This window comes from Manduca sexta, chromosome 16 (assembly GCF_014839805.1).
Source record: "Manduca sexta isolate Smith_Timp_Sample1 chromosome 16, JHU_Msex_v1.0, whole genome shotgun sequence".
In the NCBI taxonomy this organism is placed as follows: domain Eukaryota; kingdom Metazoa; phylum Arthropoda; class Insecta; order Lepidoptera; family Sphingidae; genus Manduca; species Manduca sexta.
Window position 1 is genome coordinate 12,481,985 of NC_051130.1, and position 14,563 is coordinate 12,496,547.

General features: G+C 35.9%; 1 protein-coding gene across 2 annotated transcripts in view; it reads right to left on the reverse strand.

Annotated features, from left to right (window-relative positions):
* Positions 1–1,841: 1,841 nt before the first annotated feature.
* LOC115452507 (putative transcription factor SOX-14) overlaps positions 1,842–14,563 on the reverse strand; it is a 97,759-nt gene continuing 85,037 nt past the window's right edge. For both annotated transcript variants that reach the window (XM_037439063.1, XM_037439064.1), the window contains exon 2: positions 1,842–8,076. In XM_037439063.1, coding sequence (XP_037294960.1) covers positions 7,363–8,076 — 714 coding nt within the window. In that variant the 3' untranslated portion in view covers positions 1,842–7,362. The remainder of the gene's footprint in view (positions 8,077–14,563) is intronic.

Sequence of the window (14,563 nt, forward strand, 5' to 3'; positions counted from 1 at the left end):
TCTATTTCCCATACAAACGTTTTCTAAATAAAATGGAGAGTCAATTTGTAATTTATTACCGCTGCATAAAGTTCAAATTCGCGTGCGCGTTGGAGGATCTAATATCGCGTTCTGAAACTCAACAAAAGTGAAAGTGAATCGCGAACGCGACAAAATTGCATAGTCTCAAAATACATAGTACATAAATAGTGGCCGGCTTCGAGAAACTCAATTTTAGCTAACTTCAGTTGTTAATATAATATATAACTCAAAGGTGACTGACAGTGATATATCAAGGAACAGCCCAAACCATTGGACGGATCGGGCTAAGACTTTACATGCATAAAGCTACTATGACGTAGGCATCCCCTAAGAAAAAGGATTTTTGATAAATTCTACCCTTAAGGGGATAAAATAGGGGATGAAAGTTTGTATAAATGTTCTTAGATTTTCGACTGATTGAACTGAAATTATAGATTGGGGATAAAATTAGTTTGAACCTATAAGTACCGGGAAAATATGTAGCAAGACTTTTATCAAACAGTGGAATTTTATCCTGGAAAACACCTTCACGCGGGCGAAGCCGCGAGCAAAAGCTAGTTTGTCATAAATAAATATCAAAATACATCAGTGGCGAAAGGTATATATAACCCGATTTGCCGGCTTTCCTTTCCTAATTTATGTTAAATGTAATTATAAATAGAATGATGAGGAGACTGCATTTATGCATATTAGTACCTAAATGTTGTGTTGGGTTCACTTTCGGAATTTCACCATTCGCCACTAAAGTACTATGATTTTTATTATTGTTTTGCTTTTTTGAGAGTTAAGAAGGGATTAACAATTTTAACAACGCACACATCACGCATTTATCCTCGAAGGGGTACGCAGAGGTTCAACAGGTCACCCACTTTTTGCCAAGTGTGTTTCGTGATGATGTGATAGGGGGCGAATCCATCACCATATCGGGTACAAATTTCAGACTCTAGCCTAATACTGAATAGAAAAACCGAAATATTGCCCGACCCGGGATTCGAACCCAGGGCCACTGAGCGCTGCCGTACCGTGCACGCAGTAAAACTACGCAACTGAGGTAGTCAATTTTAAGAACTAACATTGATAAGTCCTGGCAGGTTGTTGTACTTGGGTTTACTGCTAATTATCATGTCCACTGTAATCTTGACAGAGACGCTACTAGCTTATTCATCTCATACTCATTAATAGTACATCCTTCCCACATTGGGTTGCGCATTTTGAATTACATTAGTTTTAGTTGCTCGTCCTGGGAATCGAACCCAGAATGTTGTCAATGAGATGATTTAATAATTTATTTCGTAATAGTTATATCAGGAGGTTACAAAATATATTTGTTAGCTTAACTATTTCCCTAAGAATATAATACTATGGATGTTATTGGTCTAGTTAGATATCAGAGGTTTCTCTGGATAGGTCTCAACTTTGTATATTTCTCCTTACCTACGTGTTGTAGTTGTTTGTTTGGATATTGAAGGCGCTATATAAAGAACATTTTCACATCATCTCAGCTTTTTATGTTTCCAGATCAGTTTATTCAGTTCTTTGTAATTTCACCTTGAATTACAAAGTATTAAGTATATAGTATTCCACTGCGCTCACCATACTGAGACATTAGATGTTAAGTCTTATTATTTGCAGCAGTTACACTGGCTACAAAGTTCTTCAAACTGAAACACAAACAGTGACTACACACTGCTGCTTGGCGGCAGAAATAGACATTGCGGTGGTACCTACCCAGGCAGATACTCACATATGAGAGACCTACCAATTGGTGAAGATGAAGTGTTCTAGTGATGTGTAAGGGTTTGGGTACAATGAAAACCTGATTATTTTTTTAAAAACCAATTTAATCTTATAATATAGACATATTATATGCGGTTGTTATAACCTATAACATTACAAAATGTACATAATTACATTAATTATAAACTACCATGTTGTTACACTAAAATAATGTTTAATACATTGTATGTATTAATATAAGTATCTTATATTAAAAATTAATAATTTATACATCAACCGAGGGTATGATCTCGGGAATCGAACCTAGGTCCGGTTTACGGCCTGGCATGGCAGCTGATAAGGAGTGACATCTCTCGGTTGAGTGTACAGGGTGTTCAAAAAATCTTTTTTTTAATTGCATTTTTTTTTTCAAAGTTTTACATGATATTTCCGTAATGCACATAAAATGCGAGTGATTATAAACGCAAACTATATATCTAAAACAATATAGTTTTAACACATTCTGTCACTCCTTTTCTAACCTGCCAGCGTGTCAAAATCGAATTATATAGCTTAAAACGACATACGTCTAATATGTACAATTGGTACCGTTAAAAAATGAATTTATTTGGTAAGCCAAAACTACCGTTCGGCGTTCACAGAAAAGAGATCATTCTATAAGAGCATCTTTTTTTATTCTTTTTTTGGTATTTCGTAATCAGGTATCATTAAGGAAACGCGAAGGAAAAGGAAGCAGACAGATGCAGTTGTTCGAAAAATTTCAAAAGACTAGATTATAGCGGAAAAGATAATCCGTTAACTCTTTCCGAACCACATCCGACGATCAAGGATGAACCCAGACGTAGGACAAACTCGGACGTCGAGTAACTCAGACGTGAAACAACGACGATCAAGTTTGTCCCGATTGATTATAAATGGAATCAAATGCTACATAGAAACGTTTATAAAGCGAATACTTGTAAATGAAGGGCTATGTATAATTGTTGGTAACGTTAACATATCGATGATAAGAAATCGAATTCACGGGACATTATCAAGTTTTATTAACATTTTGGCATTGTGTAAGCATACAATATAAGTATACACTCAGATCCTAACATTAATATTACATACATTAATGGACCATTTTATTTTGCATCTAATTATTTACAATCAACGTGTATTTTTAAAATGGGAAACTTCAACAATCCGTGCCGCTTTGACTGCCCCGGTGTGTGAGCCTTCGAAATGGTTGCTGTAAAAGTTGGAAGCAGTCCACACACTGGTGTTTCAATAACAAGACACTGTCTCAAACGAAAATTCAAAAATCACACGAAATTATCAATAAACGAATGAAGCTAACACGAGTAACACTAACTTGTTCGCTTATCTTTATTTAATCCTATGTAAGTTAATTTATTAAAATTGTGCGAATCATTTGTATTAAATTTACTTTTAAAGTTAAGTATACACGAAATGACAAAGCTACCTCAACAACGAATGATTTAATCATCACTACTGTACCTTTGTGGCTTCCTATGAGTTCGAAATGAATAAAATATTGTCGTTAATTACACACGTATTTTACGTAAATGACATTTTATTTTGACAAGAATTCGATACTAAAATCGAATTTAAAATGTCGTTATTAAAATACATGCGAATTTGAATCTTAGTTTGTAAATGTTGAAAAAACTGTATTGTATTCTATTTCGAACTCAGAAAGGTTGAATATCATATGAATTTTACAGACACCGATTATATGTAATTTTACAATTATAAACGTATCGGAATTATAAACTCAAGTTCGTTGTATTCTGAATGAAAATGAAATCGGAATCTTATACATAGAAGATACTTATACATTAAAACAACAATACATACATATAATACACAGATTAATAATTAATTTTTCAAATAACATAACAATATCAACGATTTTTTTTCAGTTCTGTTATTAACATATATTTTAATCGAATCGTATTATCTATACATAAACAGTTCAGAGTTTGTCTGTACAAAGATTTGGAAACATCCGGAGCCCATTTTTGGATTAGAAAAAGCTGAATCGATTTTCATAAATCAGTTCGCTTTTGTGTTTTTGGAGGATACTTTGTATCCCTGGTTGGAACTCCTGGGTATTCCTGCGATCGCTGTCGCATACAAAAACGAGTACATATATCTACAGATAGCGATAGTCACTTCCAATAGCGATTCCGTAAGCATATATTGAATGTAATAATATTGTTTATACCGATGTATACTCTACAGCTACGTCCCCTATGATATTTATTTTTTTCTTATAATATAACATCTAATTTTTCTCACAGTTTCGCTTTATGACTTTTTTTATATACGTACATATTATATATACAATTTTATCTCTATAGGGAGGGTGACTCCTCTATAGGCTATGAAGAAAAAGCCTAGCAAAGTATTAGACAGATCCACAAGGAGGCGTTTCAATATCATTTATACACCTAAAAGAAAATTTAAAACCCTGATTATCCAATTATTGAATATCCACAACTTGAAGCATTACTTTTAACATTTAAATTCGATGTTATTTTATTAAATAATTATGGGGTTATATATTTCTCCCCGCTAATAAAAATTAGAGATGCGTTCGAAATTTACATATATAGGGGGATATGAAAAATAGTATACTGAAGTATCACAAGTATTATTACTTGCGATGGGAAATACGATTATAGTTCATACATAGAAATATTTAATGTTGAGTCTCTTGTGTATGGATATTTTGAAAAAGTGTGTAGCATAAAGTATTTTTTAAAATAAGACGTGTTTAAAATACACGTGTGCTTCAAATTCAAAAGCGAATTTACCTTACCATATCAGAAATTACATATCTATTTCGAAAATATCCTATAGACTATTGTCAAAAAGATTAAATTTATTTGTTGTTTTAATGTGTAATATAAAAAAACAAGATGGCGTAATTTTTATTAGCAGAAGAGACGTTAACACACTAATTTGAGCGTTATTTTCACTATAAATAGAGATTTAATATTGCTTTTAGTCGTTGGTTCACAATATTTGCGATGAACACAGAAAAACAAGTGTCAGTGAACACGTAAACCACATTCGAAACGAGATAAGGAAGTTTTGGAAGTTCCAAACTCTTGCAAAAGCGAAAAAAATTATATTTTATTGTCAAAGTTTGAAAATGTGAAGATACCGCATAGATCGCGCGTAAAATCTGATGACGTAGGTATATCGCGAAAATATCGTATACTTTTATCATTACAAGCCTAAATTAGTTCGCTAAAGCCCTAATATACTCTTAGCATATAACCCACATTTATATTAAAATTAATTGCCAATTATAAATTAGTATTATCATTTACGTTATACCTATATAGCAATTGTTCGAATGTAAAGGTTATGTCATCGAACGTTTTAAATAAGGTAAATTTTGAAAATACAGCATAAATAGCATTGCCTGAAGATTACTCGGAAATTTTGAAAAGTAGCATTAAATGTGAAAATAATAATTTTGCAAAAAGACGGCATATTTTTAACGTCAGTAATCTAAATTAATGCAATATTAATTTACAATATGAAGTATACTTAAAACGTATACTAGCGTTTTGGGAGCACCCTGTACGCCATCAGATTTTACGCACGCAGGAAATGCAAGACTGGCATACTCTTACTATACATATAGTTCCAATATCTATACATGCTACCAGCTTAAAATATGTTTGAGCAACACTAAATGTATATAGTTTGAAGAGTTCCAATTTAATTTTTATTAGGCACAAAATTTCTTTCCATACATACACTACAGAGCCAAATACTTTAAGAGTTCTCTATATATGGATTTATAGACACGTACTATGTTATACATGAATATATTATTGTACATATATAATTTATAAGAATATAGTTATAAGTAAAGCATTTTTATTTTTCGCCGATTAGAGCACAAAGGATCCCTCCCGAGTTTGGGACACAGTACGCTACAATTAACTTTCAGAACATATGTTTTGAAATGTTTATATACTATCTTATATGTAGGAGGTTATATCAGACAATATTACCTCTAAACTAACTGACACCATTTTCACAGAATTGACAAATACTTAGCGAAAGATTTTTCAAAATATTATGATTTAGTGTTGTTGTACTGCGGAGCGCGGGTCTCTGAAAACGAAACTATTCTATAATCATATTTTTTTATTTTTTCACCGAAACACTTCATAGAATTTTTGCTTTGTTTTTTATATGAAACAGTAAAGATTTTTGAATTTAAATCCACGTTCCGCAGTAAAGCATTATATCAAAAATATGTATAAGATTGTATTTTTTCATGTCCACAATATGCCCAGTATTAAAAAATAAACAAAACAAGTCAGAGAAGCTAGCGTTGCTATAAACTAATCTACCTTTTATATCAGTCTCCACAAGGACCTTACAATTTAGAACATCCGTAAAAGTAAATCACAGTGAAACAGCAAAATAGTGCATGAAATCTAATTTTTGACCGTCCGATAATATTAACATTCAACTTTCCGCAAAATAATGCTTTCGTGATATGTATCATTCAATCTATAGATGTTTGTGTTGTGACGAAATACATGAAAATAAAGTGTCCCTTCGCATCGATCCAAAAGTGCCATAATATCCATACTGAACGTTACATAATATACGTATCCTAACTTTACACCCTCTCGCACTCCCGACGGACCCCGCCACGGGAATACAACAAGGAAGCGGTCGCGCCGCCTCCGAACAGCCTCGATTATAACAGCGAAAGGAAAGGAATCCGTGGAGCGCGCGACCGATCCGAACAAGCGTGGCGGGGGCCACGCGCCATCTCGACATCTCACTCCGATACACCCACTGACATATCTTTCAAAAGTAAAATATTACGTTCACTATCATCTACATGTGCATTAAAGTACCTACAATAAAATATAACACAAGATAACCGCGACTATGTACTAGTCTTAAACGTCTATCGCTCTAATGCACATCCTAACACAGTTATCGAAAGTATACGAACGAAAGAAAATTCATTAACCGATCTTAAAAGTACGAACTTTAACATAAAAAGGAAGTTTGATGATTGCGAAACTATACTGTATCTTCTAGAAGCAATTTGTAAAGTACACGTAGTTAAAGTAGGGACGCGATAACGCGGTGCCCGGGCGGCGCAAACGCGGCGACGCGCGCGCGCCGAGACATCAACTCGGCCCGTGCACTACTAGCGACGGACAGCAGACGGATCGTTTCATTTGCGTCTGAGACGTGCCCTTGGAATCCCTCTCATGTGTCGAAAGTAAATTTAAAGAAACAAAAGCGAACGATAACCCAACTCACAGCCTTGATAATCCCGCATCCGAGCGTCGGTCGACGTAAACATCTTGAACGCAACCAGAACGGCGACCGTGGTCGCTTCACCAAATCAACACACGTCGAACCTTATTAAATAACTTTGTACATTAATTCCAAATGTCGACACGTCATTTGGGATAGGCACTCTCTAGGCGGGGCGGCGAGCGGTCGCCGCGTCATCGGCTCCTCCGTGGGCCGGCCCTGTGGCCGACCGCATGAGATCAGTGGAACCGGCCGCTGCGGCCGAGGCGGCCCTGCGCCGGTCTAAGACGACGTGAGGTACGAAGCTAACGTGTGATCCCAGTCGCTCGACGCGCCGATCTCGCTCAGCATGTCCGACACGTCTGGAGTGCACGAGAACTCGAAGTGCGAGCCGGAGGACGAGGAGGCGGTCTCGAAGGAATCCATTTCCGTCGTCAGCGCGTCCAGGTCGACCTCGCAGTCGGGGAACGGCAGCAGGTCCGTGATGGAGTACAGGTCATTGAGGTCCGCCTGATTGTGCCTGGTATGATCCTCGTACAGGCAGGCGGACTCGGGCGAGTCGGGAGCGCCGGCGGGGGAGGCCGGCAGCGGAGGCGGAGCTGGGGTGTCCACCGGCACGCTGGGCACCGTCGGGGCCGGCCGCCGCCGCCGCGACACGCCGCGGTTGTTGTTCGAGTCGGCGCGTTGCTTGCGCTTGGGTTTCTGGACGGACCCGGCGCGCGTGCCACTCCTGTCGGACTTGGCGGTCTTCTTACGCGGCCGGTACTTGTAGTCGGGGTACTCCCGCATGTGAAGCTGCCGCAGCCGCTCGGCCTCGTCGATGAAGGGCTGCCGCTCCTCGTCGTTGAGGGTCTTCCACACGCGGCCGAGGTTCTTCGATATCTCGGCGTTGTGCATGTCTGGCGTCTGCTCGCATATTTTCCTGCGCTCGATCTGTGACCAGACCATGAACGCGTTCATCGGCCTCTTTATGTGATTTGGGTTGTTTTTCTTCGTCTGTGGACAAGAGATAAATTTCCTGTTAAATTATGTTTTAATATTGATCGGCTCAGAATCATTAATACTATGATAATATCATATGTCTATATTTTTAATAGAGTTTCCAATAAAATTAAACTAATTTACTTCATGAAATTGCATGAATTACGATTGTAAAGGAAATATGTGTAATTTACAATTAAGGGAATTCAAATCAACGTGGATTTTCCATGAAATATTTGTTTACATCGAAATATATATAGAAAAGCAATAGCAAGATAAATATGTCACAACATATATGTATTGATGATAAACAACAAACATATAAGTAATCCAAGTATTCCATTCTGTTACTACCCTCGAGTAACATCGACATAATATAAACATATTTAAAGGCCTCAGTACACATCATACTGTTGGCATCGACGTTCGACAACAGAACCGCAGTACTAATATCTAAACTGCGTACGCGCACTATAGAGGTATTTTGACAATCGCCGATTAATACCAAGTCGCTTTGTATAAGGGCAAATCAAAGAGCCAACGCACGTAAAACTACGAAATTAGCTTATTTTAACATAGCATTGGGTAAAAATAATAAAATACAAAAATTGAATTTTGATAGTCGAAATGAGCCATTAATGTAATTTTAAAATGAATAAAGCATTAAATTAGTAGCTAAAACCCGAATACGAATCGACGTTTCTAAAGCCAGTGTGTTATAAACCTTAAAGATTGTAGTACGTTTAATTGCCTACACGATTATAATTTCAGTCATGCCCCTCGCGTCCACGGTGGACTTAGTATTGTATCAGTATGCACACCGGCGCGCCAGAACTCTGTGTCCTCACTACTAATGATATTCTTATCATAGAAATTATTACAAACAAAATATAATAGTGTAGCGGAAAGTTTTATCTAACTGTGTTTGGTGCAGTGTGGTCGGAATGATTATTTCATGATTGTTTACAGTTAATGTAACTGAGGATAATTTGAGGGGATTTCTCAGTAAAGCCTTTGAATATTTTTTATTAGTTATTAATCTGTAGATAACATGGGTTGTAGGTTTCGTTGGTAGAAGGGGTTTTCACCACTGCTTTACAAAGAAATGACTTAGAAAATCACTTAAAACAATATCCTTTATCAGTGAGAGTGACCTTAAAGTCAAAAATTTCTAATATTTTTCAAGTCAAAGATGCAAAACTATTCACCATTGTTCCTTAAGTATTTTGAGTGTTTAAGGACAGCGGTATTCCTTTACTATCATACTTAGGTGTTATTTCTAATTCAATAGCTAATATTTCAAATTCAACCCTAAACACAAAACGAACTAGTTCCTAATGGCTATTGATAAAGGTCACATTATTCTAATCTATTTTTTCAACTTTCATGATTATTTCCTTCTTCTGCGGACGCAGGAACTGTTTATCGTTAGGAAGTTGGTAAAGGACGTTTGTCCTATATGGGCCTCGGTTCATTTTCCTCGCCACTTGGGATTAGCTATCAATAACATTGGGCTTAGAGGCCGTGTTCAACTTCCGCGATTAACTCGTGAACGTCTTGAAAATTTTTGTTGGGTTATGCATGTAGGAAATTTTTAATAATTTAAAACTTTAAATTATGTCCTTATGGCTTCTTTACTTTCCGTTATGGAGGGCGACTGCATTTTGACGTTAAGAGAGGTTATCGTTTTGACATATCTGAACAGATCTGAACTCAACTGTATTTACACATCAGTATTGCCAGGACAAATGGCATAAAGTGCAAATTGTGTTACCAACTGATGTGAAGCAATACTTAGGTAAGCGCGAGACGAAAATCATGAGGTGATTCGTGTCTTCGAAAACCTTCGATTTGTCGCTATCGTCAAGCGATGTCACTGACATTTTACTATCAAAGACAAACACTTTTACCAACCGAATAATCTCGAATTTATACTAGAATTATAGTAGTTAGATAGTCTATTGGCTAATTTGAAGAGTTAATGCCTGCTTTGAAGAGGTATTAGTGTATTATCAAGAGTTTTAAGATGTCTTAGTGTCGATATGTTGCTCGGAATGAATAATAATTATGAATTATTGTGTTCCATTACAATGCATTAAATAGCTGAATTAGAAACTAATTTGCCAAAGTAGATTTTCAAAGAAAGATCTGCCAAGGTACCGATTCAAATCAAGAACTAACTCGTACTAAACAAATTCATTTCATTTAGAAACGTATTCAGTGAATGAAACAGCAATTGTCTCGGATAAAGCTAGTAAAAATAAACTGTATTTGTATTAAATCCTACTTTCGCTTAACTCTCAACAAAAAGTGCCACTTCGCATTTTTTTTTAACCGAATCTTATTTATATTCAGGGCAAAAAAGGGTTTTGTCAGACCAAAGGCTAAATCAGTTTGCGCCCACTCCGTTTTCAAGGTGAGCCGAATGTAGGTAGGCATGCTGTATATGTATACAACGTTGTATGTTTGTGCGTTTAATATTTTGTAGATATCGACTCGTACACAAGCAGTGATATTATGGTGTCTTCTTGAGTTAAATAAAAACCTGTCCATAGTATGTGATGGGTATTATTCAAAAGACCATCATTGCCAGAGGTTTGGAATGTAATGTATGCTAGAATCCTACTGGATGCTGCCATTTCTCATATTGCTGTTGCCAAACAGCACAGATTTAATATTTAAGATTGAAGTGGTCTGTTATTATTAAGTTCTTAACTTCACATGTGTCTTTTGCGTCTGCCTATTCTTTGAAATTCTGCTTTACGACTTTAGGCAATTGCTTACCAGACAAATTGCACGTTCCAATATTTAATAATTTAAACATATATACGCTTACAATAAGGTCATGGGCGACTGGTGGGGGTGCAAGGGTTGCACGTGGACCTCCCTATCCGGAACAAATCACAATAAAAATAACTGAATGACAATTGAAACTATCAACCACAGAGGTTTTAGTGGTATAGCATAATATAAAAATACCTGGGCGATTTTAATTTGAAAAAAATATATTTAACTAGTTAACCCCACAGACGTTGTCCCGTCTTAACTATAAATTTGCAGCGCGCATTCTGTCAATCGCTGACAGTTATATTTCAAACAATTGACAGTTATATAAAATTAATATTTTCGTTAACTTTTCTTAAATTTTCTAATTTCCGTGCTATTTTTTGAATTTTTTCTTTCATAAGAACCTTCTCCTGATAGTAATAAACACAACAAAAAAAAATAGTGAAATCGGTCCAGCCGTTCACGCGTGATGGCGTGACCAAAGGAAATAGGGATTCATTTTTATATATATAGATGATGATGTTATGTGGTACCTACTATAGGGAGTAGCAGATACACCTCCTTAAAAAAATCTTAGCGGTGCCCATGAATAAAGTCTTTCTTCGATAATGAACCCGCCGCATTACTCTAGTGTTAACGTACATTATAGTTAATTTTTTGCTGTAACAATTTGTTTCAACCAAGTTACTATCTAGTGATCACGAATCCGCAATGGGTCATGACTAATACTGTTACCAGGTAGTCGGCTTTTTGTGGATCTATGGCATCGGGTAAGGCCGTTAAATATTATCTGTTTGGATTTAATTAATTTGGAATTTTAAATTATAGTCGTTAGGGTTAATATTTGATTGTTAACATTAAAGATTACATGAGAGATCTGATATTGAATGTTTATTTATATTTGATTTAGAAAGTCTTTCACAGTTCCTGATATTATGAAATAGAGCTCTATTACAGTATAATCTAGGGTCGTGTAATTAAGGATTGGTGGAATGAATTAGTTGCATACCTGCCTACACCTTCACAGATGCAGGCGTTATAGTCCATCGACCACTATAATCCCCGTGATCTCGAAACGTTCAAACATAAAAACGATAAAACAAAAAGATATGTTTTTGTCGTTTAATTTTTAACGATGACATTTGCGAGACTAAATTAAAGTGAGACGGGTTTTTACGAGTTTCCAACTTTGAAGGAAATTTATTACCTTTATTTTCTGTACGGTGTTTTAAATTTATTTTTCGTTCTTAAAATTATTTTTGTTGATCTTGAATATTGGATATTGGATTAATTTGTATTATTTTTTTTAAGATTTGATGTCACCGTATAGACTTAGCTTTTTTATTGATTCTTTGAAAGCAATATAATATTCAAAATTCTAATAAAACAGAAACGACATAATAAGAAAAAAAAAATCTATCTCGTGCATTTAGAAAGTAAATATAATATTAAAATAAAAATTGTAAACTAACCTGAAGTTGTCATAAGGTCATAATAGTCAGTAAAAATAATGAAATGGCTATAAGTTACCACTGAGTTACACAGATGAGGAAGAAATTCTAAACAAGATCTCAATGCCAAATTAACTTAGAAATTGTTTAATGTTTATCGATATTTATAGTGAAATTCAGCAAAATAGATTTTGTAGGAATGTGTAGGAAAATATTTTTAAAAGAATTTTAAGGCCCTTGACTAAAATATCACAATTAAATTGATGCTTCTTAATTTATTTGTAGCAGCTTTCCCACATACTATTTTATATTTAGACAAATACATGTGAATGGCTTCTAATATAAGATATATTTGTAACTACAATGGACTATGGTAGATTTTTTTTTTTATAATTAAATCTCACTTACTCAGAAATGGATATGCATTCGATTTTGTACTGAACCGATCTTTACATAGAGTACAGAGTACTGTCAGAGAATAATTATTTAGTGCATCGCTATACATTTCCTCGTTCTATATACCACAGCGTTATCCAGGAAACAAACTGGGCGCCCTTGTAGTGCCGACCGCCTCTACCGGCAATCTACGTGTGTTTACGACGCGTTCGTAATAATAATTACAGATAAATTCGTGCCTTAAATGGTATGTTAAACGCCAAGCGATACACGTGTAATGGTAACATCGATCAGTAGTGGGGTAGGTAGAGATTGATGTTGGATTATAAGGTTTATTAATGCTTAGATGGTAATAATCTAATTACCTATAAAATTTCTCACAAGTTCTTTTTTTATGGGTGGTCTATCTTACACCAACCCGATCGAAAATAAGTTCTTCACAGGAATATTTGTCTCACGAGATTCAAACCCACTTCCCGATGCGCCACAGAGGCTGTCAAGTTTACAATCAGGAAAGGATTACTACATGGCATTTTTATGAAGGAATGTCGCTTGGTGAGATTTCAAGGCAACCATAGGACATCAATACCTGTTGTACTAGGAAATCGGTACAGGAGACGGTCTAGAAAGCGTAAGATTGATGTTCTAGAGAAAGATAGAAGAAGATTTCAATATAGAAGATATCGATGACTTCTTCTACGGGCAAGGCAAAGACCTAACTACTTGAATGATAATGAATGAAAGGAGTGAAGAGAGCCTACCATCAAGCCAGAATACCTCCAGAAAAGACGGCCATCACATAGATACTATCACAAAACACTAGATGTTCCATAATCTGTTTGAAGATTGTAAAATATAATTTAAGTCAGTTTTGTGGGAAAAGGGGCTCCTTATTAGACTCCCAGCAGTGGGATAGCATATATGACCTTTTCTCAATACTAGCGATCATGAGGGATCTAAACCCTCAGCAAATACCATTAAACATAAATCGACCTCAATGTCACAAGGTTGCAATTTACTTCCGCGTAAGAGACCGATTCCGGAATTTTCGCAAACTGAGGTCACCGGATATGTTAGTCTGCATATGGTATTTAAAGATGGTTCTTAATGACTTCCGTTGAGGAAATAGGAAGCGAGTTGTTGGCGCACCCAAAATGTCCGGCCCTAAAATGTTAGATAACAAAAGTAGATTACTGATTGGTAAAATTAGGCAGTATGATTTTGGATTTAATGTTCTGTTAGGAGGTAATTAAATGTTATAAGATGCAAAAGGAATGAAAACGATGTATTAGCCTGTTGCGGTTACAGTAGTAATGGGTTATATATTATACAATTTTGTGGACAATCTGATGTTAATTATCGAAATAACCTTGGGACACATGTATTAATTCTTAAAGCACACATCTGCCTTTTATATCCAAAGGGCTAGGCAGAGGTGCAAATGATGCACCCATTTTCTTTCGTGTATATTCCGTCTCATGATGTGATAGGGGCGAACCTATCACCATACCAGGCACAAATTTCAGACTCTACTGATACTGATCCAATCTCACATTGCTTGAGGCGGGGAGCGAACCTGAGACCTAAGCGCTGCAGTCGCACTGTAACAACTACGCCACGAAAACAGCCAGGTCCTCAAAGCATTACTGAAATTAAAGCGTCCAGTACGTTTTAAACCAAACCCCAAACGTTTAAATTGTATTCAGCATTATCTTGTAAAAACGAAGATATCTAAACATTACAACACGCATTGAACTAGTTACTTGAGGTCGTATAAGTAGCGCAATTCGGCGCAATAAAACGCAATTACTTTAGAACTAGACGAGAGTTGAATTACAATTATAATTCGCACGAATCATCGAGCATGC